The 24,784-nt window shown below is 48.1% G+C and overlaps 1 protein-coding gene across 2 annotated transcripts; it reads right to left on the minus strand.

Moving 5' to 3' along the window:
* Positions 1-696: 696 nt before the first annotated feature.
* LOC144269299 (TRPM8 channel-associated factor 2-like) lies at positions 697-23,253 on the minus strand. 2 transcript variants are annotated; one of them, XM_077824901.1, is made up of 8 exons: positions 23,138-23,253; positions 17,031-17,664; positions 12,599-13,590; positions 11,550-11,644; positions 10,380-10,593; positions 9,119-9,358; positions 5,409-5,746; positions 697-3,498 (listed from the first exon to the last, which is right to left on the minus strand). In XM_077824901.1, the coding sequence occupies exons 2-8, from the start codon at positions 17,645-17,647 to the stop codon at positions 3,244-3,246; spliced, it is 2,751 nt and encodes a 916-aa protein (XP_077681027.1). In that variant the 5' UTR covers positions 17,648-17,664; positions 23,138-23,253; the 3' UTR covers positions 697-3,243. The 2 variants fall into 2 exon arrangements, with proteins under 2 accessions (XP_077681027.1, XP_077681018.1); XM_077824892.1 differs by lacking the exon at positions 23,138-23,253 and having other exon boundaries at positions 17,531-17,666.
* Positions 23,254-24,784: the final 1,531 nt, after the last annotated feature.

Genomic DNA, 24,784 nt, shown 5'->3' on the forward strand with positions numbered 1-24,784 from the left:
GCTTAAGCTTGAACAAGGGCACTGAGCAACTTAGTAGCATCAGGAGGAATCAATTTTGTACGTACCATCAGAAACATAGGTACCAACAGAGTTAGGTGGCTACTAAGCAGGGCCTTTGAGGATCTCACCTAACGGGGAACTTAGGTGCCCAAGTCTCTTTGTGGATCTAGCCCTGAGTGCCCTTGCAAATTTCCTTTAATTGTTTTGTTTTTAATTGCTTGTCATTCATATTTTTAAAAATACAGTAGTTACAGAAAATGTACTCTTGCCATCAATATTATGTTGTCATATGTGCGTGTGGTGCAGGGGAGATGTGTACATAAAAACATACAAAAATGCTAAAAAAACGTTACTGAGGTGGCAAAGTCAAGCACTCCAAAGATAGGAAAAGCCAGTTTTATTGGTGCATCTGTCCTGTCCTGAATGAGGTCAGAGTCCTGTGGAAAAAACTGTATGTGATCATGTAATTAAAGACAGTGTCACAATGAATGTGAACAAGAGGGCTGAAATTAAGGTTGACGTTCCCTGTAATAAATGATATACCTTTGATTAAGAAATCCTAGATTTAGAACCTAAATGATGCCTGACAATGTCCCTTTATCACTGTGGATAAATCAGTAAAAAAAACAAACAAACCAGACCCATAATACAGATTTTATTTTACTTGTGTTCTCTAACACTTAATACTCTCCAGTTCCCATATAACTATCTTCTTTCTGTTTACCTTGAATGCAATAAAAACAATATAAAGAAGTAACACATACACAGAGAGCAGTGACTCTGACTATCTGATTGAATGGGGAGAGACTGAGTTTAATAAAACAACAAAGGGGAAAACTCCTGAAAAGTTAAATACAAATTGCTGATGTTAACTACAGTAAGCAGAAGGAAAGGGGATGAGAATTAATTCTATGAAACTGTGACAAGAAGAGAGAAGAGTGCAAGGGAATAAGAAAGAGGTGCCATGCTTCATGACTGGCTGCCTCTGAATTGTTTCAGCTCTGCGGATCCCATTCAAGTCTATTTCACAGGCTCTATTGGAATCTTTCCATTGACTTTGGTAGGCCCTGAGTTACTGCTGTTCTAAACACCAATGTCTTGGTTCAAACACGCAGCAGTGAACGGCTCAGAGGGCAACCTTGAAAAAAATCTCTTTGGGTCTAATTAAAAGGCTGGTCATTGAAAGTGATGCTGTAACTTGTAAACAGTAAATGCCGGAGGGCCTTATTTAAAGTTGCTGGTGATAAGATTTTACAAGAGGCGCACCTATTAGGAAATCACACCGCTTCCCCCTCACCCATGCCTGTTTCCATCCAGAGAGACTACAAAGAGGAGGAGAATCTCTCCTGACTTCTGCCCTGGAGAAAAACTGACTGTGACCCTAAATTAATATCCAGTAGCATTCTTTGTTTCTCAAAATACCATGCAAAGAAATTGCATTGCCTCAAGGAAATAATTTATTCACTCTCTAGCAGAGGAGAGTTTCATTTAAGTAATACTATATTCAATCATTATTCCATCCACACTGGTGTGCAAGCTCTTGCTCTGCTTGATTCTAGCGTACCAGAACAGCATTGTTCCCTTTCACTGTCCAGTGCCTAACCTCCTCCTTATCCAAATCAGGCCTCTGTCCTCTCTAGTCCAGCCGTCTGCTACACAGGATTAAATCACTGATTCATCTAGCTTGTTATCCCATTTCCTGCACTCCAGAAAGGACCACAGGACCATCTAGTATCCCATTTCCCTGTCAGATAAGGTCAGACCATAGCTCACTCTCATTAAATATCCTAACTACGGCCACAGCCACTTCCACAACGCACCCGTTCAGTCATCTAATTACAACACTTTCATTCCTTTACGCTCTGCTGCCACTGGGTGGCCATTTCATCCCTATTGTGTATTATTTATTGCTCATTATTTATATTACCAGAGCATGTAGGCCCCCTAGTCCATAGCTCTAGGTAAGGACCAAAACCTCATTGTGCTAGGAGCTATACAAACACAGAAGAAAAAAAGACAGCCTTAGAGTGTAAGCTCTTTGGGCCAGGGACTACGTCTACGCTACCGTGGTAAGTCAACCTACGCTACGCAACTCCAGCTATGTGAATGACGTAACTGGAGTCGACGTACCTTAGGTCAAGTTATCACAGGGTCTACACCGTGGGCGGCGGGGGGGGTGGTTGATGGGAGAAAATCTCCTGTCGACTTACCTAACTCTTCTTGTCAGGAGTAAAGTACAGGGGTCAACTGGAGAGAGGTCTACAGTCAATTTGGCGGGTCTTTACTAGACCCGCTAAATCGACTGCCTGTGGATCGATCTCAGAGCGTCGATTCCCACTGTAGTATAGACCTGCCCCAAGTATGAGACAAGAGACAACAGATGGGCACAGACAAGCCGATGGGAGAGTACAAGGCAACAGTGAAACAGCATTGGTCAGTATGATAGTGTGTGATCTCAGCACACCACAACAGCCTACTACATTGGCAAGTTTTGTGTAGGTATCATGGCAAAAAGAGAGGTTTAAGGAGGGTTTTGAAGGAGGAGGTAGCTCTATGGATGTTTATGGAGAGTTCCTCCCAAGCATGAGGGGCAGCATGGGAAAAAGCACAAGGGTGCTTGTTTGAAAATTTAACAAGGGGATGAGGGAGGCTGGAAACATGGGCCAATCAAAGATGGGAGTAAACATTTCGATAGCAAATGAGAGATGATAGGTAGGGTGGAGCTAGGCCAGGAAGGGCCTTGAAAATAAAGACCAGAGGCTTCTGTTTGATGTGATAGGAGCCAAGAGAGGGATGCAAAGAGAAGATGACATGGTCAAACTGACAGGCTAGGGATGAAATTCCTCCCGAGGCAGAGGGTCAGCACAAGCCCTATGCACTAAGTAAGTTCTCAAGGTTTACATGAAATTTGGATATCACATAGGCCTTTGCTGACCCTCTGCACGGAGGAAGGGAGGGGATTTCATGCAGAGAGCAACAAGCTATGGAATTCAGGGCAAAGATAGGGAAATAGTAAGTCCATATCCCACTGTCCAGTGAAGAACAGAGGTTGTGGATATAAAATCGGAATCAGTGTGTTGGCATGATCATAGAAATGTCAGGCTGGAAGGGACCTCGAGATATCATCTAGAACAGCCCCCTGCACTGAGGCACCATTAAGTATACCAGCTAGACCAATGAAAACTCTGGTACAGCTTAAAGGAAAGGCTGTTGGATTAGTTTTGAAGACGAAGTGCTCAGATTTTATTTCTTCCCAGGTTCATGTAGCTTCATTGGGTTCTCCTCCCAGTTTGGTAGAGAAGCCAGTTTCAAGGAGACTTCATCCTTGATGGGCCAGCCCCAGGCCAGAAAGAAAGGAGCCAGATTCTTGTTCACCTGCTGAGAGAACTTCTCTGCCCACAGGTTCATCTTGGAGAGGTTGTCCTTGGGGACATTGGGCATTTTCTGGTAGTCAGAGAAGAGGAGGATGAAGGGTTCCCAGCCAAAGCCCTCCTGCAGCTGAGGGGCAAGGAAGAGAAGTGTTAAAAACACGATATTGGTCCCCGAGTATAACATGAGAGCCTGTGCTTGATCCCACCTCAGGCAAAGCCTCATGATGCAATCAGGAATAGTAATGACCATGTCATGAATATGGAGACAGAACCCTTCACTGATCTAAATTTAACCTTTGTGCCTCTCAATTCACAGGCATTCATTGTTCCCTCGTGGAAGACATTCTCATTTTAAAATGAAAAGGAGTACTTGTGGCACCTTAGAGACTAACCAATTTATTTGAGCATGAGCTTTCGTGAGCTACAGCTCACTTGCATCCGATGAAGTGAGCTGTAGCTCACGAAAGCTCATGCTCAAATAAATTGGTTAGTCTCTAAGGTGCCACAAGTACTCCTTTTCTTTTTGCGAATACAGACTAACATGGCTGTTACTCTGAAACCTGTCATTTTAAAATGTTACCTGCAGATACATTAGACAGGGGAAAAACCTATGAAGGTGACAAACCCTCATGGTTCTGGGCATAAGACAACTTGCCTAAGGACAGGAAGAAACATCTCCCATAGGCACACAATTACATAATAGCTCAGAGACCCAAGCTGCAGTTGCTAGCAGCAGCAGCCTGGTATCACAGCCCCAGGAACCTCCCTGCAGTCTGGTAGCGGCTAATAGATGCGGCGGAGGGTAATTTGCACCGAGGGAAGGAGAGGACTGTCAAGAGAGGAAGGTGGTATAAAGTCTGGGGGGAGGGGGAATGGAGGATGGGAGAGGGGAGATTGTAGGTGGGGCATACTTTGGCCTGGAACAGGATTTCGGGGGGTTATTTTCAAAAATAAAAATAATTGAGGAATTAGTTCAAAGCAAAAGGGGGCTGGGCATGGGCTGGGGATTAGGGTTAACGATCAAGGTTAGGTTAAATTAGAGGTGACAGTGGGGGATCATACAGAAAGCGTGTCATATCCTCTTCTCTTCTTCTTGGCCCGTGTGAGGTCTATTTGGGCCCTAATGACCTTACAATCTAGACGCGTCTTATATGTATGTAAGGCATCTCCAGGGTACTATACGAACACTACTAAATGATGGAGGGAGAGAGGGGGGATTTACACCGTCCTCTGCAGCATCTGGTGAGGCCACTGTCAGAGACAGGACACTCAACTGGTTGGCCCTCAGCTCTGATCAGTACGGCAATTCCTATGTTTCCAGACTGGGAGTGCTATGCATAGGCCCTGGCTTCTTCTCCTCTGCTGAGAGGCAAGAAGAGCCTCAGGGGCTCTGTGGACTGGTGGCAGGAACAACGCTGGCTTGTTTTCACTGCCCAGCTCGGGAGGGCTTGCCAGCACTGCTGCCTCTCAGTCCAACCAATGGCCACTTGAGGGACGGTGGGGGAGAAGGGGAAGGCAGCTGAACCACAGCTCCCCCACTCTCATCTGCAGTACTTACCTGGCCCCCACTACCCTAGTAACTGAGCACCTCACAATTGTTATCTCTGTATTTCTCCTCACTGCACCCTGTGAGGGAGGGCAGCAGTGTTATCCCCGTTTCACGGATGCCACAGAGAAACTAGGGCCCAGATTCTCCAAGGTATTTAGGCACTAACCACCTATTGAGTTTAACGTGCAAAGAACCAGAGCAACAGCTCCTGTTTTCCTGCCCAGAAGGGAGATGGGCTTCGCCACCAAGGCAAAGGAGCCAATGCCATCTGCCAAAGTCCTGCAGCAGAGAGCGGGCCTGGAGAAACACTATGGCAGACTGAGCCATCCATATGCCTGCTGGGTGCTTTATAGACCTAGGACAAGTCCAGCTCCTGAGCAGATGTTTGTGTGGGCTGAAGACTCCAGACTGAGGATGTTTATCTCTCAAAGAGATCACTGAGTGCAATGAAAACACTCCATCTCCAAACCCGCCTCTCCCATAGTTACCTGCAAGTACGTCTCCAGCGCAGTCCACACGCTCCAGTCCTTCAGCTGAGCCCCTTTCTCCAGATAACCTGTGACCCTCTGCTTCCGACACTGCGGCTGGAGGGCCTGGTGGGCTCTGTCCCTGGGGATCCCCAGCACCTTCTCATGCACATAGACAGACCACAGGTTGCAGGTGGCCTCAGTAGTGTGAGGGGGGAATTCCCAGCCTGCTCGCTGCTGGTTGTGTCCTAGCTCGTGGATTGGGCCCCACAAGCCGGTGGCTCGCATGTGTTCCACATTCACCATCTCCTTCACCGAATCCAGGTGGCCCATGATGGGATAGCCAGCGTGCATCCAGCCTGGAGGGAAGACATGGGGAGTGCTCACCCCAACACCAAACTCTCAGACACGCTTAGGGCGCATTTGATCACTATGGATGCTGTTTTACTAAATTATGACTAAGTAATTCCTACCCATTTCCATAGGGCCTTTCCTCTAGCTGAGGAATAAGGCCCTCAGTGCCTTAGTTATCTGAGCACCTCACCATCGCTAATGTTTTTATCCGCACCATACCCCTGTGAGGCAGGGCTGGGCTGTTATCCCCATTGTACAGATGGGAACCAAGGCACAGAAGGCTAAGAGTATGTCTGCACTGCAATACCGCTGCAGCTCGTGCAAGTGCCCCCGAGCTAGCTGTGATCTACCTAGCGCAGGTCCCGGCGCTGTGAGGCTGCACCACCCTGGGCTTCAGTGCGGGCTGCACAAGCCAGCCCTTCGCCCTGGATTATTACTCACACAGGTAACCCACGCTAATGTCTGTGCTGCCGCAGCTACACTGCTCCAGTACCTGAGCTAGGTAGATGAACGACAGCTTGGGTAGGTCTGCATGAGCTGCAATCACACCTGGTGGATGCAGTCTAAGTGACTTGCCTAAAGTCACACAGGAAGGCTGTGGCAGAGTAGGGAGACCCACGTTCAGTTCCTGAGTGCCCTGGAAAATGCATTTTCCTGAAGGGTCCCGAAGCACTTCACAAACCACATACACTATCTACATCTGCATTTCAAGAATCACTTCGCCTGTCACACAGTGTCTCCTCTCGGGAGGAGCACAGGAGCTGTTCAACTGCCCCCAACAACATTTTGCAAGAGCTCAAGAAAAAGAGGCAAAACATTAGTCCATTAGAAATCCCTGAGGAATTTTAAGTCAGCAGAATGTGATCACCCTAACTGGCAGCCGCCCAAGATAACAGAAGTTAACACTAAGGTTATTTCCACACTAAATATTTCCATGTCACTTAACCAGGGGTCAGGAGTTTAGCGTTTGAGCACAGACCTTGTGCTGACTCTCTGCATGGTGAAGAATTTCACCCAAAGTGCTGCTCTGAAAAGTGACAGTAAAAACAGCCTCCTGAGGCTCCATATTTCAAATCTAAGTGACTCTAGATCAGATGTGCTCCGTTTACAAGTAAAAATGTGCTCTGTTTTTTTCCAGATGCCAATATTGCAACTCGTCCTGGACTCAGAGTCAAGCTGGGTTTGTTCCTTCTTTTCCATTCTTTTCTTTTCCATTACAGTTTAAATTCTTCCCTCAGTGACCCTGCTGAACCTTATTTTCAGTAGCTTTGCATAGGTGTAACTATAAAGCCCTATCGCTGAAATTTAATCAACAATTCTGTTGCTGAGACAGATGGAGGTTGTAATCAGGAAGGCCAAAGCACAACTGGAGTTGCAGGTAGCAAGGGATGTGAAGGGTAACAAGAAAGGTTTCTATGGGTATGTTAGCAACAAGAAGAAGGTCAGAGAAAGTGTGGGACCCTTACTGAATGAGGGAGGCAACCTAGTGACAGATGATGTGGAAAAAGCTGATGTACTCAATGCTTTTTTTGCCTCGGTCTTCAAAGACAAGGTCAGCTCCCAGACTGCTGCACTAAGCAGCACAGTATTGGGAGGAGGTGAGCAGCCCTCAGTGGTGAAAGAACAGGTTAAGGACTATTTAGAAAAGCCAGACATGCATAAGTCCATGGGGCCAAGAGTGCTGAGAGAGTTGGCTGATGTGATTGCAGAGCCATTGGCCATTATCTATGAAAACTCCTGACGATTGGGAGAGGTCCCAGATGATTGGAAAAAGGCTAATGTAGGGCCCATCTTTAAAAAAGAGAAGAAGGAGAATCTGGGGAACTACAGACCGGTCAGCCTCACCTCAGTCCCCGGAAAAATCATGGAGCATGTCCTCAAGGAATCCATTTTGAAGCACTTAGAGGAGAGGAAGGTGATCAGGAATAGTCAACATGGATTCAACAAGGGCAAGTCATGCCTGACCAACCTAATTGCTTTCTATAATGAGACAGCTGGCTCTGTGGATATGGGGAAAGTGGTGGATGTGATATATCTTGACTTTAGCAAAGCTTTTGATACAGTCTCCCAGAGTATTCTTGCCAGCAAGTTAAAGAAGTATGAATTGGATGAATGGACTATAAGGTGGATAGAAAGCTGGCTAGATCGTTGGGCTGAACAGGTAGTGATCAATGGCTCTATGTCTAGTTGGCAGCCAGTATCAAGCGGAGAGCCCCAGGGGTCGGTCCTAGGGCCAGTTTTGTTCAACATCTTAATTAATTATCTGTACGATGGGATGGATTGCACCCTCAGCAAGTTCGTGGATGACACTAAACTGGGGGGAGTGGTAGATACGCTGGAGGGTAGGGATGGGATTCAGAGTGACCTAAACAAATTGGAGGATTGGGCTAAAAGAAATCTGATGAGATTCAACAAGGACAAGTGCAGGGTCCTGCACTGAAAACGGAAGAATCCCATGCACCGCTACAGGCTGGGGACCGACTGGCTAAGCAGCAGTTCTGCAGAAAAGGACCTGGGGATTACAGTGGACAAGAAGCTGGACAGGCATCGGCAGTGTGCCCTTGTTGCCAAGAAGACTAAAGGCATATTGGGCTGCATTAGTAGGAGCATTGCCAGCAGATTGAGGGAAGTGATAATTCCCCTCTATTCAGCACTGGTGAGGCCACACCTGGAGTACTGTATCCAGTTTTGGGGCCCCCACTACAGAAAGGATGTGGACAAATTGGAAAGAGTCCAGCAGAGGGCAATGAAAATGATTAGAGGGCTGGGGTACATGATTTATGAGGAGAGGCTGAGGGAACTGGGCTTATTTAGTCTGCAGAAGAGAAGAGTGAGGGGGGATTTGATAGCAGCCTTCAACTGCCTGAAGGGGGGTTCCAAAGAGGATGGAGCTCGGCTGTTCTCAACGGTGGCAGATGACAGAACAAGGAGCAATGGTCTCAAGTTGCAGTGGGGGAGGTCTAGGTTGGATATTAGGAAACACTATTTCACAAGGAGAGTGGTGAAGCACTGGAATGGGTTACCTAGGGAGGTGGTGGAATCTCCATCCTTAGAAGTTTTTAAGGCCTGTCTTGACAAAGCCCTGGCTGGGATAATTTAGTTGGGGTTGGTCCTGCTTTGAGCAGGGGGTGGGACTAGATGACCTCCTGAGGTCTCTTCCAACCCTAATCTTCTATGATTCTATGGACACCCTTAAGGACACAGAGAAGCACCAGGAGGGACTAAAAACATTTAGCTCTATGCGGGTTGCATGTTTATTTGACTCATTGCATTTGTCTGAAGTTTCAGTTTAATAAAAAAGCCTAGAATGAATTAAAGTTGCTGCCTAAAGCCCTTCTTTTGGAAACCCTGCTAGGACCATGCGGCCATACACCCACCAGCTGAGATCTGGACGTCTGTTACAATCCTCTCTGGCCTTGGGAACTTCGCTGGTGCCGCTGCCAACTCAGCTATAGCCAGCATGATCTGGTCCCAGAGGGTCAGAAGAGGCTCTGGGTTCTCTATATGGCGGATGCTGTCAGCAGGCACAGTCAGGATAATGTTCTCAGTAGCTAGTTCGGCCCAGGGAGCAGGGTAGTGCCGGATGCTGGCCAGCCACTGGCATTTACAGGTCTCTCCTGTAGCAACATGGAAAACACATTAAATGTACCCCAGTCTCTCAGTTACACTCTCTGAGTGTTGGCTGAAAATATGTGACTTCATCATGAATTCCTCTCAGGAATAATAGTACTTGGCATTTATAGAGCACTTCATATTTTTTAAGTGCTGGATGGGCATTAATAAGTTAATCCTCACAGCATTCCTAGGAACTCTCACTGTCCCCAGTAGTGTCCACCTGGGGAACTGAGGCACAGAGATTAAGTGACTTGCCCATGGCCACACAGTAAGGCTATGGCAAAGCCAAGGACAGTACTCAATTCGCCAATTTCTCAGCCCATTGCCTTAAGCACTAGATCCTTCCTCATTTCACTGCTGAGCCTCCTGTCTAGTTATTATGTAAAGATAGGTGATGAGTCCCCCCACATACATCCAAACTTAGTCATGCTATTTAAGTACGTTATGGGAAAATCAAGTCCATGGCTTGTGAAAAGTGGGTCCCAAATCCACTTCATTCCTCCCCACAAAAAACCAAAGCAAAACCAAATCAATACAGGATGATTCACAGGGGACACCTGAGTTGCTGTCCACATTTCTCTAAGTGACTTCTCCACCGAGTGAGATCAGCAGGCATCAAATAGCAACACACTGGTTTTGTTTGGACTGATGAAGGAAAAGGAAATTTCATAAACCAATTAAAAGAAGACTGATGGGAAATGCAGCAAGCACATCAAAGGGGCGGTTGTCGATTTCTATTGTAGTGACAGGAAATGGCCACACACGGGCAGCAGAGGAAAAGGAGAAGATTGAGAAAAGGGCTGGTGGAAATCTTTCAAAAGGGCAATAAAAAGTTGACAGTTTTCAGCAAAAAAGATGGTTTAAAAAACAAAAAAGAAAGAAAACAGTCCCAGTTTGTCATTTTTCTGCCAATTCTGATTTTAACCATTTGGACTCTGGTTATATTTAATGCTGCATATTTTGGCTTGGGTGCCCACACGCACCACATTGAGAGGGGAAAGGCCCCAAGGGATGAACACCTACCCAGTCTGAAGTAGGGAACCTTGACTGTCCCTTCGACAGTGATGGGCACTTTGCCCAGCTGGCTTCCTCTTGGCACAAGGATGTAAATGAGGCCGCCCCAAAGGCAGGAGACTGACTGCCTCTGGCAGCTGACCTGGCACTTGCGTATCACCATGGGGGCCCGTTTCAGCTCCTTTGCAGCGGTGAGGTCATCAGAGTGACACCCGATCTGCACCTGGGGAACATAAGGGCGGGGAAGAGCAGGTTCAAGCGCTCCAGGCTCCAGATTGCAGCCCCACCCCCTCTGCCTTAGGGCCTGTCTGCAGTAGAGCACACACAGCTGCGGGGCACTGATTGCAATCCAGCCCTGTCGCAATTGCTGTCTGACTGCTGCATGTGAAACAAGAGTTCATAAAGCTCAGTGTAGCTCATAACAGGGAAGCTGTACCCCTCACAAAGCCATCTACAGCCTAGCATTAAGGTCCTCAAAGGTATTTAGGTGGCTTGACTGATTTCACTGGGAGTTTGGCACCTTTGAGGACCTGGGCTGGAATGCCTCCCTCGTTAACAGTCTCAGCACAGGGGCCATGGATTGACAGGGCCACAGTGGCTGAACTCCCCCGTACCCTTAGAGGTGTCCCTTGAGAGCAAAGAGGAAGCAAACTGGAGAAAATACGTGTGGGTGAGATGCTGACTCAGCTGTTGTCTCTGGCATCCCTAGTTAGGGAGAAATCCAGTCTCCAGGGCTCATTGCACCAGCATCTGAGTCCTGTAAGGTAACACAGGGGTGTCTGCAGCTTATTATTGCACAAGGTCCTGCTGCAGTGTCAGTGGCTGCCTGGTCCCCTCCCCACCTTCCCTTGCTTCCCTGCACTGCTACAATGAAGCAGAGATAGCTTGGCGAGCACATCACCTTGGGGAGCAGTGAGAGCTGTGAAATAATCCAACCAACAAAGCAAAATGGGGAGGCAAAGAACAGTCAAGAGAGGGCAGAGGAAATTGTGAGGAATTTTTAAAAACTTAATGGCAGGAAACAGCCACAAGGTGACAGCAGAGGATAAGGAATGAGAAAGGAGCAGGCCTAGGCATAATACAGACTGATCCTTGAGAACAGTTTCAACTCATCTCGCTGATATGGGTACCTCACAAATGTATCCATGTATAAAAGCCAGCCGGGTTAACAGAAATTACCTGCAGACCAGCACTGGTCGCCATGCAAGGAAACGTTAACACTGCTGTGTTCCCATCAGGTAGGTAAAGTCCTGTACTCATCCATGCTGTTCCACCTGTAGGGAATCACAGAAGATAGGTCTGAATACACAGCACTTAGGCTCAGGTCTTCAAAGGCATGCAGGCACCTAATTCCCAGTGAAAATAATGGGAGTTAGGCACCTAAATACCTTGAGGACTGAGGCCTTACTCAGCACTCCTGGCCCCTGCCCATTTCCATGCTTAAAGTAATGCAGTTTTGATTTGCCAGAGTGCGAAGAAATAATCTGATGTTTTTCTTGCTCAGAACTCTCAGAATTGGCCTGTATGTTACCAGACTTGCTGACAATGTGCTGCTTGACTGAAAGCGTGAGAAATTTTAGCATAAGGGGCTTTTTCCCCCTAGCCCTAACTAAAGCATGAGTACCCTGACATTTCACTATAGTAATACTTGTTTCTAGACAGCCACCCTAGGGAGTTGCAAACATCAGCTGCCCAGCAGAGACTGTAAAGCTGTGATAAGCAGCTGAGTTCAGAGCTCTTTATACTGCCCACGCAGAAACCCTCCCTTAACTTGGAGTTAAGGTTGATCAAGTGTATTTCAGCACAATTACTTAGTGCCAGGTTGTCGAGCCCCTCCTCGACTGAAGGTCATCGGACTACCTGTGTGAGTAAGTGTGCAACAGTGTGAATAAAGACTCCACATCCAGCCCAAAAAAAGTCTATCACCAACTAAGCCACCACTCACACCCCTTACATCATACACTCACAGACTGCAACTCCACAACACTGTCACTTCTAACATGGAACCACTCCCAGCACACACACGCAGTGCCCCATAATCACAAGCAAATGTACAAGCTTGACACCAACCCATCAGATTGGCGGAAATAGCCTGTGTTATATGTGTTATTGGCACATGGGGAAGTATGAGTTTTGGTGTGACAGTGCAATCTCAACAGGAGTGTGTGTGTGTGACATGTTTTCCATGTAATTCTACATGGGGAAGGTGGAAAGACTGCTCCTCTCACCTGTATTAGTGCCATCGATTTCCAGGGTGATAGGGCAGCTGGATGGGAGCGTGCAGACCCCATCGGTGGGTTTCTGAACCAGGACAGCACAGTCCGTCATGGTCTGGGACAGCTGTGTTGCCAGGCACAGCAGGGCTGCCTCCTTGGAGTTGCTCTTGATTGGGTTCTTCTTGCTGACCTGCGGGATCCCGCCTCTGCGCAGCACTTTGAGCAGGATGCGATGGAGTGAGGAGAACGCCGGACAGTCTTCAGCTGGGATCCTCAGGAAGGCAGAACAGTCCTGCCCTAGCCTATGCAGCCAGTCTGCCAGGGGGGCTCCGAGTGCCTCCTTCTTTTCCACGTGCCTCTGGAAGAGGGAGAGTGCCTGACGGAAGTGGTAGTGATGGAGAAGCTCCCCCGGGAGCAGCGCTGGGTATGTATCTGCCTTGAGGTTCATGCCCAGGATGCTGATCCCAAAGCGGTTGAGGATTTTGTTGCCAGGGTATCCGGCAACGGCAGCTTGGCCTTGATTCTGGGAGGCCCAGTACCAGGCCTGCCCCCCAATCAGCAGCCCTCCCCCCTCCGCCACAAAGGCCTGGATCTTCTCCGCCTCTTGGTCGCTGTGAGAAGGGCAGCAGTAGACGCTCATGTCGCTCGCCAGCGATGATACCCGATACTTCTGGCCCTCCTGGGCCAGCAAGGAACACAGCCCCTTCAGGTGGGCAGCAACCCCAACCAGCCCCTGCCTCCCAGCATCCAGCCAGCGTACAGCATTGAGCAGGAACCCTACCAGCTTCGGGGCACACAGCTGGCCCTCATGAGATGCCACCACCACCCGGCCCCGGCCATAGTGCGCTGCAGCAAGGAAGCAGCAGTGGGAGCTGTCCAGGCCGAGTGGGAAGGCCAGCACCCCATGCACCAGCAGGGGGGAGGGCACCCCACCCGTCACTATATCCAGTTCCGACACACCATTGAGGAGAAGCTCTACATCCTGGCTGAGATTAGCCCCGTGCCTGCAAAATCAAGAGGCACCCCTGTTTAGGCCCAATCCCGACATCCTTTATACAATCACAGAATCATGAGGGATGCTAGGGGCACCCAACAGGCCACCCCTAGCCCATCTCCTCCCCTGCCCACGCTCTATGGTGCTGCCCTTCACAATGTTATAGGGATTCTGGTGCCAGGTGGAGTTTTTCTGAACTCCCCAGTTGCTGCAGTCTCAGCCTTAATTTTTAAAGAGTCCATTTGTAGCCTGCAGAGTTGAGCTTGAAAATGTGTCCCAGCTGTGATCTAGAGGCTCCGAACCCAGGAGACCAAAGAAAAAGAACCCAACCTTTAGTCTGTGTTTTGGGTTGTTTTAACTCTGATTTCTAAGCCAATCTCCACTGGCCTGATTCATGATTTTTGAACCCCTGGCATTGGCAAAACCATGAGGCCTAGCATGCCTAAGCCACCTCAGAAATGCATTCTCTAGTCAAGCCTGAAAGATTTGCCAGTGCCTTTTCCTTAACTATCCCACTGCTACTGCTCAGAAGAGAGGACTGCCTCTGTCTGTGTGTGTGTATATATAGAATCTCAGTGACTCAATCTGAAACAAGTCTCTGATCTCTGTAAAGCGTAGCCACCCTTTTCCTATCCATTAACCTCTGCTTCCCAATGCTCCTATTTCGCTTCACTCATACTTCTCATTTTACCCTCTGCTGCCCCTGCATGGCTCTTGCTGTTAAAGCCGTGTCGAGTGCTTTCGTTTTATTTCCCCCTTTGCTGTATCATTTTACCAAACTTCATTTTCCCTTTGTCACTTGTGATGAATCTGCTGCTATTTGGAACGTCTGGATTTTCCACCCAAACGAAAAAACCAATCACTTGATAGAGTGTGAGAATAAATAACACCCATGTGTCCATAGGGCAGGAATTAAAAACCCTGGGCTCCTCATTTGATTTCTTCTCCCAGCTTCTTTGCCACACAGGACACCAATCCCTGTGGCATGTTGGTGGCCTTAAAGCTCAGTTTTATTTGCTATGGGTGAAAAGCCAGAACAAGGTGAATGCACCTTTTAAGCCCCACTTAAACTCTCAAAATAGGGTGAATTCCCCCCTAAGTAGAAATTCCCAAAGCACAATCATCTCCATATAACTTTCCTGAGAGGAAAATCTCACCTCCAGTGCCCTGCAGGTGAGAACATGACAATCAATCAGCAACTTGTAATAAGTAACTTAATTACATTAATTTGTAGTTGTGTCCTGAGTACCTTTCTGCATCCTACAGCAAAGATTCTCTTTACCTTTGTAGGAAAACAAACCCAGCATCTAAAGAGCAACAAAACCAGTCATGCAGCTGGAAGGGAGAAATGGAGTTTCATTAACAGTGCTAGGGAAGGGGAAGGGACTGGGGCGACAAAAATCTGTGGGGAAAATTTTCTTACAACAGCTGTGGATTTAACTACATGAAATGAAGTGGCCACATAGTGAAAGCAAAGCAACAGTTGTGGTCATTAAAGACCCCATTGCACTTTGTGCAAGTCAGAAGCCCAGATTCTGAACTGGGCCAGGCACAGCTTGGGAGTGGGGGCAGGAAGAAGATGGCTGGGCACGGCCTGGATTCTGGGGCCAGCTGCGAGCTTGTCTGGTTTCTGGTGTGAGCCCAAAGCTTTACACCGATTGTTCTTGGCCTGATGCAGTCTGCCGGGCTCCACCCACAAGACGGCTGCATTTCATGTATCATCACAACACATAAAGGCTCCATCCAACTCCTGCCAGAGCCAATAGGAGACTTCCCGCTGACTTCAGTGAGAGGCGATTGAGACTCCGAAAGCATGGTGCGTTATCCAAGTAACATAAGGAATACTCGGTGTGTTTTCTAAAGCACATTCATTAATTAGACTTTTTTAAATATAGAAGCATAGAAATGAAGGGCTGGAAGGGACCTTCAGGGGTCATCTAAAGGCAGGACCATCTAGACCAGTGATACTTAGACCTCAGTGGTTCAGGAGCCAAATTAGTGATCAACATTACCCAAAACAGCCACAGTAGCGTGAATTCATTGAATCACTTATTATAGGACTATTCATATGTAAACAGTATGATGGGGAAATATTTGTATATGAATATTATTCTCACAGCAAAGACGTTAATAACTTCATACAAGTTTATAACTTAATTGGTTGAAAACATTGTAAAAGCATCCTGACTGGTTAATAACTTAGACTAGTTAATAATTAAATCACAGAGTTGTAATATCATGTGCTGCAAAGAACCTCAGGAGACACATTAAAGAGCCACTTGAGGCTCGCCAGCTGCAGTCTGAGTGTCACTGACCTAGACCATCCCTGACAGGCGTTTGTCCAGCCTGTTCTTAAAAACTTCCAGTGATGGGGATTCCACAACCTCCCTTGGAAGCCTATTCCAGAGCTTAACTATCCTTAGAGTTGGAAAGTTGTTTCCTACTATCTAACTGAAATCCCCTTGCTGCAGATTAAATCCATTAATTCTTGCAACTCTTTTTTAAATAATACAGTATTTCAATGAACCTGCTGGCTTGCTACTCAGTACCCTCCCCTCACCTTGGCTGAGCAGCAGGGAAGGAGGCTAACCAGCGAAGGACGCTGGGTTACTCAGTTCAGTACTCAGCCAGTAGAGAGCTCCATAATCCCTAGGGGACTGAAGAAAGGAAGAAATGTCCTGAGGGCTGAGAAGGCCTGGCTCAGGTGGGATCCAGGGGGACAAGCTGCCCCTGAGAGCTGGGCAGGGGAACAGCTAGTTGCCTGTTGTTGGCAAGAGAGCTGTGGCAGCAGCAGGGGCATCCCGAAGCTGAGGGATGCATTGTGTTCCTCCTCAAACAGCTTAGGGCATGATGAATGGCTCAGCCCTAGGGTAACCAGATGTCCCCATTTTATAGGGACAATCCTGACATTTGGGGCTTTGTCTTATATAGGTGCCTATTACCCCCAACCCACGTCCCATTTTTCATACTTGCTATCTGGACACCCTACAGGCCCCACTCTCTGTTCTGCCTGAGGTGCCTGCAATGTCACACAACCCTGGAGTACACAGCTGAGAAAAGAGCAAGGTCCAAGACTGGCTATTACTGCTCTCCACATCCTGTGTGCAATAGGCTCCCTGGAGCCTACCAGGCAGTCAGTGCTCAGTGCCCACAGACATGACCCGCTCACACCCTCATGGCCCTGCTGATATTCTCTCTTGGGTGGGAAGCAGTCATTTCGGATTCCATAGCTTAACCCAGTGCCAAATGACTAGCCAGGACACCTCTTTTTAATTTAGGGTTTGATTAACTAAAGGACCCCCCCCATTCCCTGCTGGGATAATGATCTGAAACCCCCCCCTCCGTCGGATATCTGAAAATGGGGTGTTTCTCCCCTTTCCCGGGAATTTATGTAAATCTCTCTCGGCTGTACTTTACTGGGGCAAAGCCAATAATGGGAAAGTTACTCACGGGACGATCAAGGGGATCTTTGGGATCTTTCCCGAGACTTTGAAGATCCCTGGCTGCACTGTATTGCCGGTGAAGTACACACCGGCCACACTAGTCACTCGGTTCCCAGGGAATTCGAACAGCACCTTCTCCACACCATGTTGACTAGCCCAGTACCAGGCCTGACCTCCGATGAGCAGGCCCCCACCTCCCTTTACAAACTGGACCAGCTCCTCTGCCCGAGCATTGTCATAGGCATCTGTACAGTACACCCCGAGAGAGGCACTGAGCCCCACGCCAGGCTGCACTTTAGTGCTGGACCTTAGGAGCAGCTGAGAGAGGGGATCCAGGCTCCTTTGGACTCCAACCTGCACCTCTGGGGAGGGTCGGAGCCAGTCCACAGCGTTCCTAAGGAACCGGGAAAAGTTGGGATTCTTCAGGATTTCTTCGTGAGAAACGACCACCATCCGGCCCTTCCCATAGTGAGAAACAGCAATCAGAACCTGCTTCTCAGGGCTTACCAACACCGGGAATGCAGCATCTCCTGTGAGCAACAGCTCACAAGGAACAAAATCTCCAGTAAAATCCCACTGCCCAACTCCATCCACCAGCAGCTCATAGGTGGCAGCGGGCTTCATCTTCAATTTCCTTTTATCTGACAGGAAAGAAAAGGATTATTAGGGTGTGGCTCGGCTGAAAATTGACTGTCAATGACCACGTTAATTGTCCCATGAGGAGCCCCCAGCAAATGGGCTTTGTTTACAAAAGAGGGTGTCAGCCCTGCAAACACTGGGGGCTGGCTTACAGCAGAAAATTAGATCAACCCTGCTATGTTGCTCAGGGGTATGAAAAATCCACATCCCTGACTGGCGTAGTGAAGCTGACTTAGGGCCCCATGTAGACAGCACTAGATTGGGAAGAATTCTTCTGTGAACCTAGCTACCATCTCTCAGGGAGGTGGATTAGCTACAGCGACAGGAGAACCTCTCCCATCGGCACAGGTGATATCTATGCTGAAGTGCTACAGCAGAGCAGCTGTGCCGCTGTAGTGTTTCAAGTGTAGACAAGCCCAGGGTACGTGTACACAGCATTTTGGAGCCTGCAGCAAATAAAAATAGCTGTGTAGACCAGGGGTGGCCAAACATTTTGGCCGGAGGGCCACATCAGGGTTGCGAAATTGTATGGAGGGCCAGGTAGGGATGGCTGTGCCTCCCCAAACAGCCTGGCCCCCGCCCCCTATCCACCCCCTCCCACTTCCCGCCCCCTGACTGCCCCCCTCAGAACCCGCAACACATCCAACCCCACCCCTGTTCCTTGTCCCCTGACCGCCCCCTCACGGGACTCCCCACCCCTAACTGCCCCCCCGGGACCCCACCCCCATCCACACACCCCCATTCCCTGTCCCCTGACTGCCCCGACCCCTATCCACACCCCTGCCCCCTGGGACTCCCACGCCTATCCAACCCTCCCTGTTCCCCGTCCCCTGACCACCATCAGCCCCGAACCTCTGACCCATCCAACCCCCGCTGCTCCTTGTCCCCTGACCACCCCCTCCCAGGATCCCCCACCGCTAACCACCCCCGGGACCCCACCCACTATCCAACCGCCCCCCCCCCCGCTCCCTGTCCCGACTGCCCCGAACCCTATCCACCCCCCTGCCCCCTGACAGGCCCCTGGAGACCCCCTGACCCTCATCCAACTCCCCCGCTCCCCACCCCCTTACCATGCTGCTCAGAGCAGGAGCGGCAGGCCAGAGCGTGGGCAGCGCAGCGAGCTGAGGCTGCAGGGGAGGGGGAACAGCGGGGGAGGGACCAGAGGCTAGCCTCCCCAGCCGGGAGCTCAAGGGCCAGGCAGGACGGTCCCGCAGGCTGGACATGGCCCGCGGGCCACAGTCTGCCCACTGTTAAGGAAAAGTTAGCACATGTGATTCCATTTTGGTTTGGGGCCCACCATTGTTTAAATGCCAGCACGTCCTACACTAAGAGGAGTGATCCTTAGATACTGAATCCCTGTGAAAATCCTCCTCCTTGTCTCCAGCCTGCCTTGACTCCCAGTATCTGGTTTTTGTCAGTCTTTAACTTCCTGTCTTTTGGCCTTGATGTGAGGCCTCCCATTCTGATAATAAAAGTTACTGATGCATGGCTTTAGGACCATGCTGTGTAATTAACATACTGGTATAGCACGAGGAATGCACCAAGCAGGGATAGGTGGTAGACAAGACAAGGGTTTGTTTATTGGCTAAAGTTTCCGATGCACGAGGGCAACATGCTTTGCTAAAAAGTATATAATCTTTGTATAATCTGTATTCAGGGTCCCCCCCTGGCTAGCAGGGGGGCACCACGCTTGAGCGTAATAAACTTAGTGTCTTTTGGGAACTCTGCAGTTGTGGATTTTGTTTCTGTGCCTCAGCCTAGATTCAAACTGTGCATGACCTATCAGGTGTAATTCGCAGCATTGGTGTGCGTGTCCTACCAGGTATAATTCGTAACACCGCCTCTGGTGTAGATAGTGCTTTGAAGTTGCGGCTCAGGCTCTGAAGCCTAGGGATGGGGATGGACTTCAGTGCCTAAGTCATGATTTCAAAGCGCTGTCTACACAGCTAATTCTAGAGCACTTGCATGAGCCCTGCTAGCCTGAATCTCTCAGCCCAGGCTGGGACACTTGCTTCCGCAGGCTCCAAAATGCGGTGTAGACAACCCTCAGGCTCTCCATTGTCTCTTTGCCTTCTCCCTTTCTGCTTCTCCAGCACTTTGTGGACATATCACCTTTCTCAGAGGGTGGGTGAGGGGATTTTTTTTTGTCTGTTTGGGGTTTTTTTAAGCTTTGTGTTTGTCATTTAAACAGAAAGACATGACAAGAATAGAATCAGTTCTCACCAGAGCAAAATATTTAGACAAGGAAAAAAAACTACAGACCTAACTAATCCCACTACACATCGGGGAAGAGGTAAAGCAAAAAATGATAAACCCAAGCAGCAATAAAAATTTCCCATTCAGACTTTCATTGTGGTATAGAGAAGAGCCACGAGAGACTGCTTTTGCTCTCGATTTTACATGAAAGATGCTCAGATATTACAGGGCCAGGTGGCAGTATAAACCCTGAAGATAGATAAAGAGATCAAGAGATAGCCTGATCTGCAGTTAAAGAATTAATCCCCAGGAGACATGCTGTGTATTACCTACATGCAATTTAACAAATTTTTCTCCTTTATCAGGCAGTAGAGAATTCAGGTAAAATGTTCAAACACAAGGTTCCAAAGTTAGGCACCTAAATAAAAGTCCCCTGATTTTCAGGAGGTGCTGGTCACCCATACATGCTCCTGAAGTCGATAGGAGCTGTGGCTGTGGTCTGCACCTTTGCATATCGGGACCCTTATTTAAGTGCCTATATTTAGGCAAAAAGAAAAGGAGTACTTGTGGCACCTTAGAGACTAACCAATTTATTTGAGCATGAGCTTTCGTGAGCTACAGCTCACTTCATCAGATGCATACCGTGGAAACTGCAGCAGATTTTATATATACACAGAGAATATGAAACAATACCTCCTCCCACCCCACTGTCCTGCTGGTAATAGCTTATCTAAAGTAATCATCAGGTTAGGCCATTTCCAGCACAAATCCAGGTTTTCTCACCCTCCACCCCCCCACACAAATTCACTCTCCTGCTGGTGATAGCCCATCCAAAGTGACAACTACCTGGATTTGTGCAGGAAATGGCCTAACTTGATTATCATGCACATTGTGTAAAGAGTTGTCACTTTGGATGGGCTATCACCAGCAGGAGAGTGAATTTGTGTGGGGGGGTGGAGGGTGAGAAAACCTGGATTTGTGCTGGAAATGGCCTAACCTGATGATTACTTTAGATAAGCTATTACCAGCAGGACAGTGGGGTGGGAGGAGGTATTGTTTCATATTCTCTATGTATATATAAAGTCTGCTGCAGTTTCCACGGTACGCATCTGATGAAGTGAGCTGTAGCTCACGAAAGCTCATGCTCAAATAAATTGGTTAGTCTCTAAGGTGCCACAAGTACTCCTTTTCTTTTTGCGAATACAGACTAACACGGCTGTTACTCTGAAACCTATATTTAGGCACTCAGCTTTGAAAAGACTGGCTGAAATGTTAATCGAAACAACCTCCATCGCTAAGCCAGTGCTCCTTCTTACCAGACTGTCCAAACAGCAAAGCTTAGGGGTGGGGTGTTTGAGTCGGTGCCAATGAGCTCCTGCCACTCAGGAGCCCCCAGTGCTGACTCAGTGCAGGGTGAAGGAATGCCTGCGAGAGGAAGAAACCAGCAGGCTTTGGGGCAGGGCTGCCCTCCCCACTGTGTGATGTCCCAAGCAAACACTGAAGCTGCACCTAGCTGGCTTTCACAATCAGCCACTAAACGGTCAGATAATATTTGGCTGCCCTGAAAGCAAGTCACTCATCTGCTAGCACCAGTTTTGGTTGGAGGAACAGGATCTTCCCTCCGGATTCGTTTATCACCTGCTCCAAGGGGCTCAGAAATGGTGTCCTAGCCAACAATCAAGGACCTATTAACCCATTGCTTGTCCTTGGACATGCAAGGAACGTCCTCCATCTTGCCCAACCATACCGGAGATTTTGTTGCTGTTCAAAACCTTTTTAAAGTGATTTTAGTAATTGTGAGCAGTACTGATTAATCCTAGGGAAACCGTGCCCAGTCCAGAAAGTTTAACCATGCTTGCTGGTTTCATTCTGAGCTCCACCTTTGCCACTCTGGGCTTCAATGGGCCCTAAACTAAAAGGTAGACTCCAGAGTTTGAAACCACACGCTATGAGAAAAGTTTGACACAAGCTGTGAACTGAAACCAGCAAGTTTTGCATGACTCCAGTTAAGTGATTGGCCCAAGGTCACACAATGAGCCAGTATCAGAACTAGGGACTGGAAGGCAACCAAGTAGACATTATTCTCTGGGCCTGATTGTCTACTCCATCACACCAGTTTTACACTGGTGTAACTTCACGGACAGATTTACACTGGTGTAAGTGAGAGGAGAATCAGGCTCCCTGTCATTTACTCTAAAGACTAAACGGTCAGATTATGTATCCTTATTCAAACTGAGAAGTACCCTATGCGACTATTCATGGAGTAAGGTATTCCTCATGTTGGGGTAAGAGTGGCCCTAAATCTGGCCCTAAATCCTTAGTCTGCACTTCCTCTTGTTTTAAAGTATACAAACTGACACGAAGCCCCTGCCCCTGCCAAGGGATCTGCACACTCAGACTCTTGCCCAAAACACTGCATGTCACTGCAGTGTGGACAAGTTGGGAACTGTTTTAATAATAGCTCCATTAGCCCACCGATCATAACTTAGATTTCTTGACTTTCATATATGTAAAAATAAAGTTTTTATATCACATTTGCCTTCCCCCCACCCCTTCATTTAAAATGAATACAGGGCTGCAATCTCCATGGGCTCTCAACTAACCTGGCACCTTTTACCAGCTGTATTACAATTATTAATTATTGTATAGCTTCCAAAGATGTGCTGAGTGTCTCACAGAAGACAAAGAAAGGCTCTGTCCCTACCCCAAAGAGTTTCCAGGTTACAACTGAGGTCTATACAGCACCTAGCACAAAGGGGTTGTGGTCCTTGACTAGAACTCCTAGGTTCTCCAATAATACAAATAATAATTAATAATCATATGACACGAGCTGGGGAGTTCATGGAGTGAGGAAGGGCCAGGGTGACAGCAGTACCATCACCTTCCTGGGGCAACCACACTAAAAACAGGGGATTCTTTTAATGATGCACAATCTCATCCAGGTCAGTTCTGCTCTTGGGTAAGAAGAAAACCCTGATAGGTGAAAAACATTTGTCTGTCAGCCTGACCTTAGGAGTCACCCCAGGGATTGTGAAAACCACAATCACAGAAATGTGAAAGATCTGGTTCACTATTAAATCACACCAAGCGCATCCCATCTTACCCCTCCTCAGCCAGTGTAAGACTGTGTCCTAGAGTATTACCCAGTGCTTTGGGCAGGCCAGTTTTAAAACAACCTCTCCCCTTTAGGAGACTAATCCACTAATAAATCTTTCCACAGCCCTTTTCTCCCCTGGCCCTTCACATGGAGGTAGAAAAAAAATCTCAGTTCCTTCTCACCTACTCGGGTCCCAGCAGGGGGAATCACTCACTCACATACAGAAGTCTCTGCTTCCTGCAATCCAATAGTCAGATTAATGTTTTGGACTTCAGATCCGTCCCAATTAGAGTCCTCTTTAGGAGGAAATGAGGGGAACGGAAGAGACAGAGAATGACGGAGCCAGAAGGGAGGAGTCAGGGGAGGGAATTCCCAGCCTCTCCAGCTGGTGTCAGAATTCCATGAGGGTAGGCTGTCAGTGCGGCAAATCCCACCCCACAAGCATGTCACTTAAAACAGAGGAGGTTTTTCTCAAACTGTTTTGCTTACTTCTCACTCCTCTAGTAAGACACTGCTACTTCAGATCTTGTCTCTATTCACTGTGCTGTTTCAGGATTGCTAATGTCTCCTCATGCAGTGAGCATCATGTTAAAACCAAGCAGTAAAAGTGCATACTCAAAAAAGGGAGCAGAAAGAGGTTTAAAGAGCTTGTTTTTGTGCAAACAAGTTGGTTTCCTTTTCTTGCTGGTTAAAAGCAACAGCCCTGTGGCTGTAAACTGCTGATTCATTGGACAGAGGAGTCCAAGAGTAGGTCTGCGTTGTGCAGATTCATAGATTTTAAGGTCTGACTTCCTGCAGAATACAGGCCACAGAATTACCCAGTAGCTCCTGTACAGAGCCCAGTAACTTGTAGGACAGAACTTATCTGTTTGGATACTCACAGTGGCATGGTGCGGAGATAGAATTTCAATTTAGAGATGCAATCAGGAAAACAGGAATGAATGAGCCTTATGCTTTTGATCCAGTGCAGGCAGAAGAACTAGAAACAGATGAGCTCTCTGTGCAGAGACAGAAGAGAGAATACATAGTGCAAAGCGGAAACACTAAATACATCTGAGGGCTTAGGAGGGAAACTTCAGCAGCCAGGAGTGTGTGTGGTGGGGAAAAAGCAGCAGAGGGATGCTGTGTATTTGCGTGGAGGGAGGATGGTGGAATAGAAGGAACCCAGGAGTCTGAGCTCCTGGCCTCCTCTGCTATAAATACTAGAACTCCCACTGGCTGCAGGAATGGAACAAAAGAGTCCTAACTACCAGACCCCTGTTCTAACCACTAGATAATTGTTCCCCACAGCACTCCCCACAGAACCCAGCAGTCCCTGCTCTATCCCAGTGGCAGCAGAATCCAATAGTCCTGATACACTTGCTCCAAACGTTATATTGCTCCAAACACTATCTATCTCGCCATCACTGTGATTGGAACAGAATCAAGGAATCCTGACTCCTACTTCCCCCAGACACACACCCGGCTCTAACTACGAGATCACACTCCCCAAGGGCTGGAAATAAAACCTAGGATTGGGCCTAGGTAGGTTTGTAAACTCCGTCAGATGAACAGCTGCACCTAAGAGTTTATAAACTCTGCTGTCACTTATAAGAGGCCCTGTATGTAAGCAACCATTCCATGCCAAGGGTTCACTGTACCACAGATGAGCACTCACTCTCCTCTCAGCCCAGACACACAGACAGATGGTATTTAGTGTCAGCCCTTCCCATAGGGCTGTTCCTCTGTCCTGGTGTAGATGGTGACAAGATAGAGTATCAGAACCAGTGACACAGCAGCTCCAATCTTCAGGAAAGACAGAAAGAGGATTAAAAATAATCTGACAGTAG

Source organism: Eretmochelys imbricata, chromosome 1 (assembly GCF_965152235.1).
Source record: "Eretmochelys imbricata isolate rEreImb1 chromosome 1, rEreImb1.hap1, whole genome shotgun sequence".
Taxonomy (NCBI): domain Eukaryota; kingdom Metazoa; phylum Chordata; order Testudines; family Cheloniidae; genus Eretmochelys; species Eretmochelys imbricata.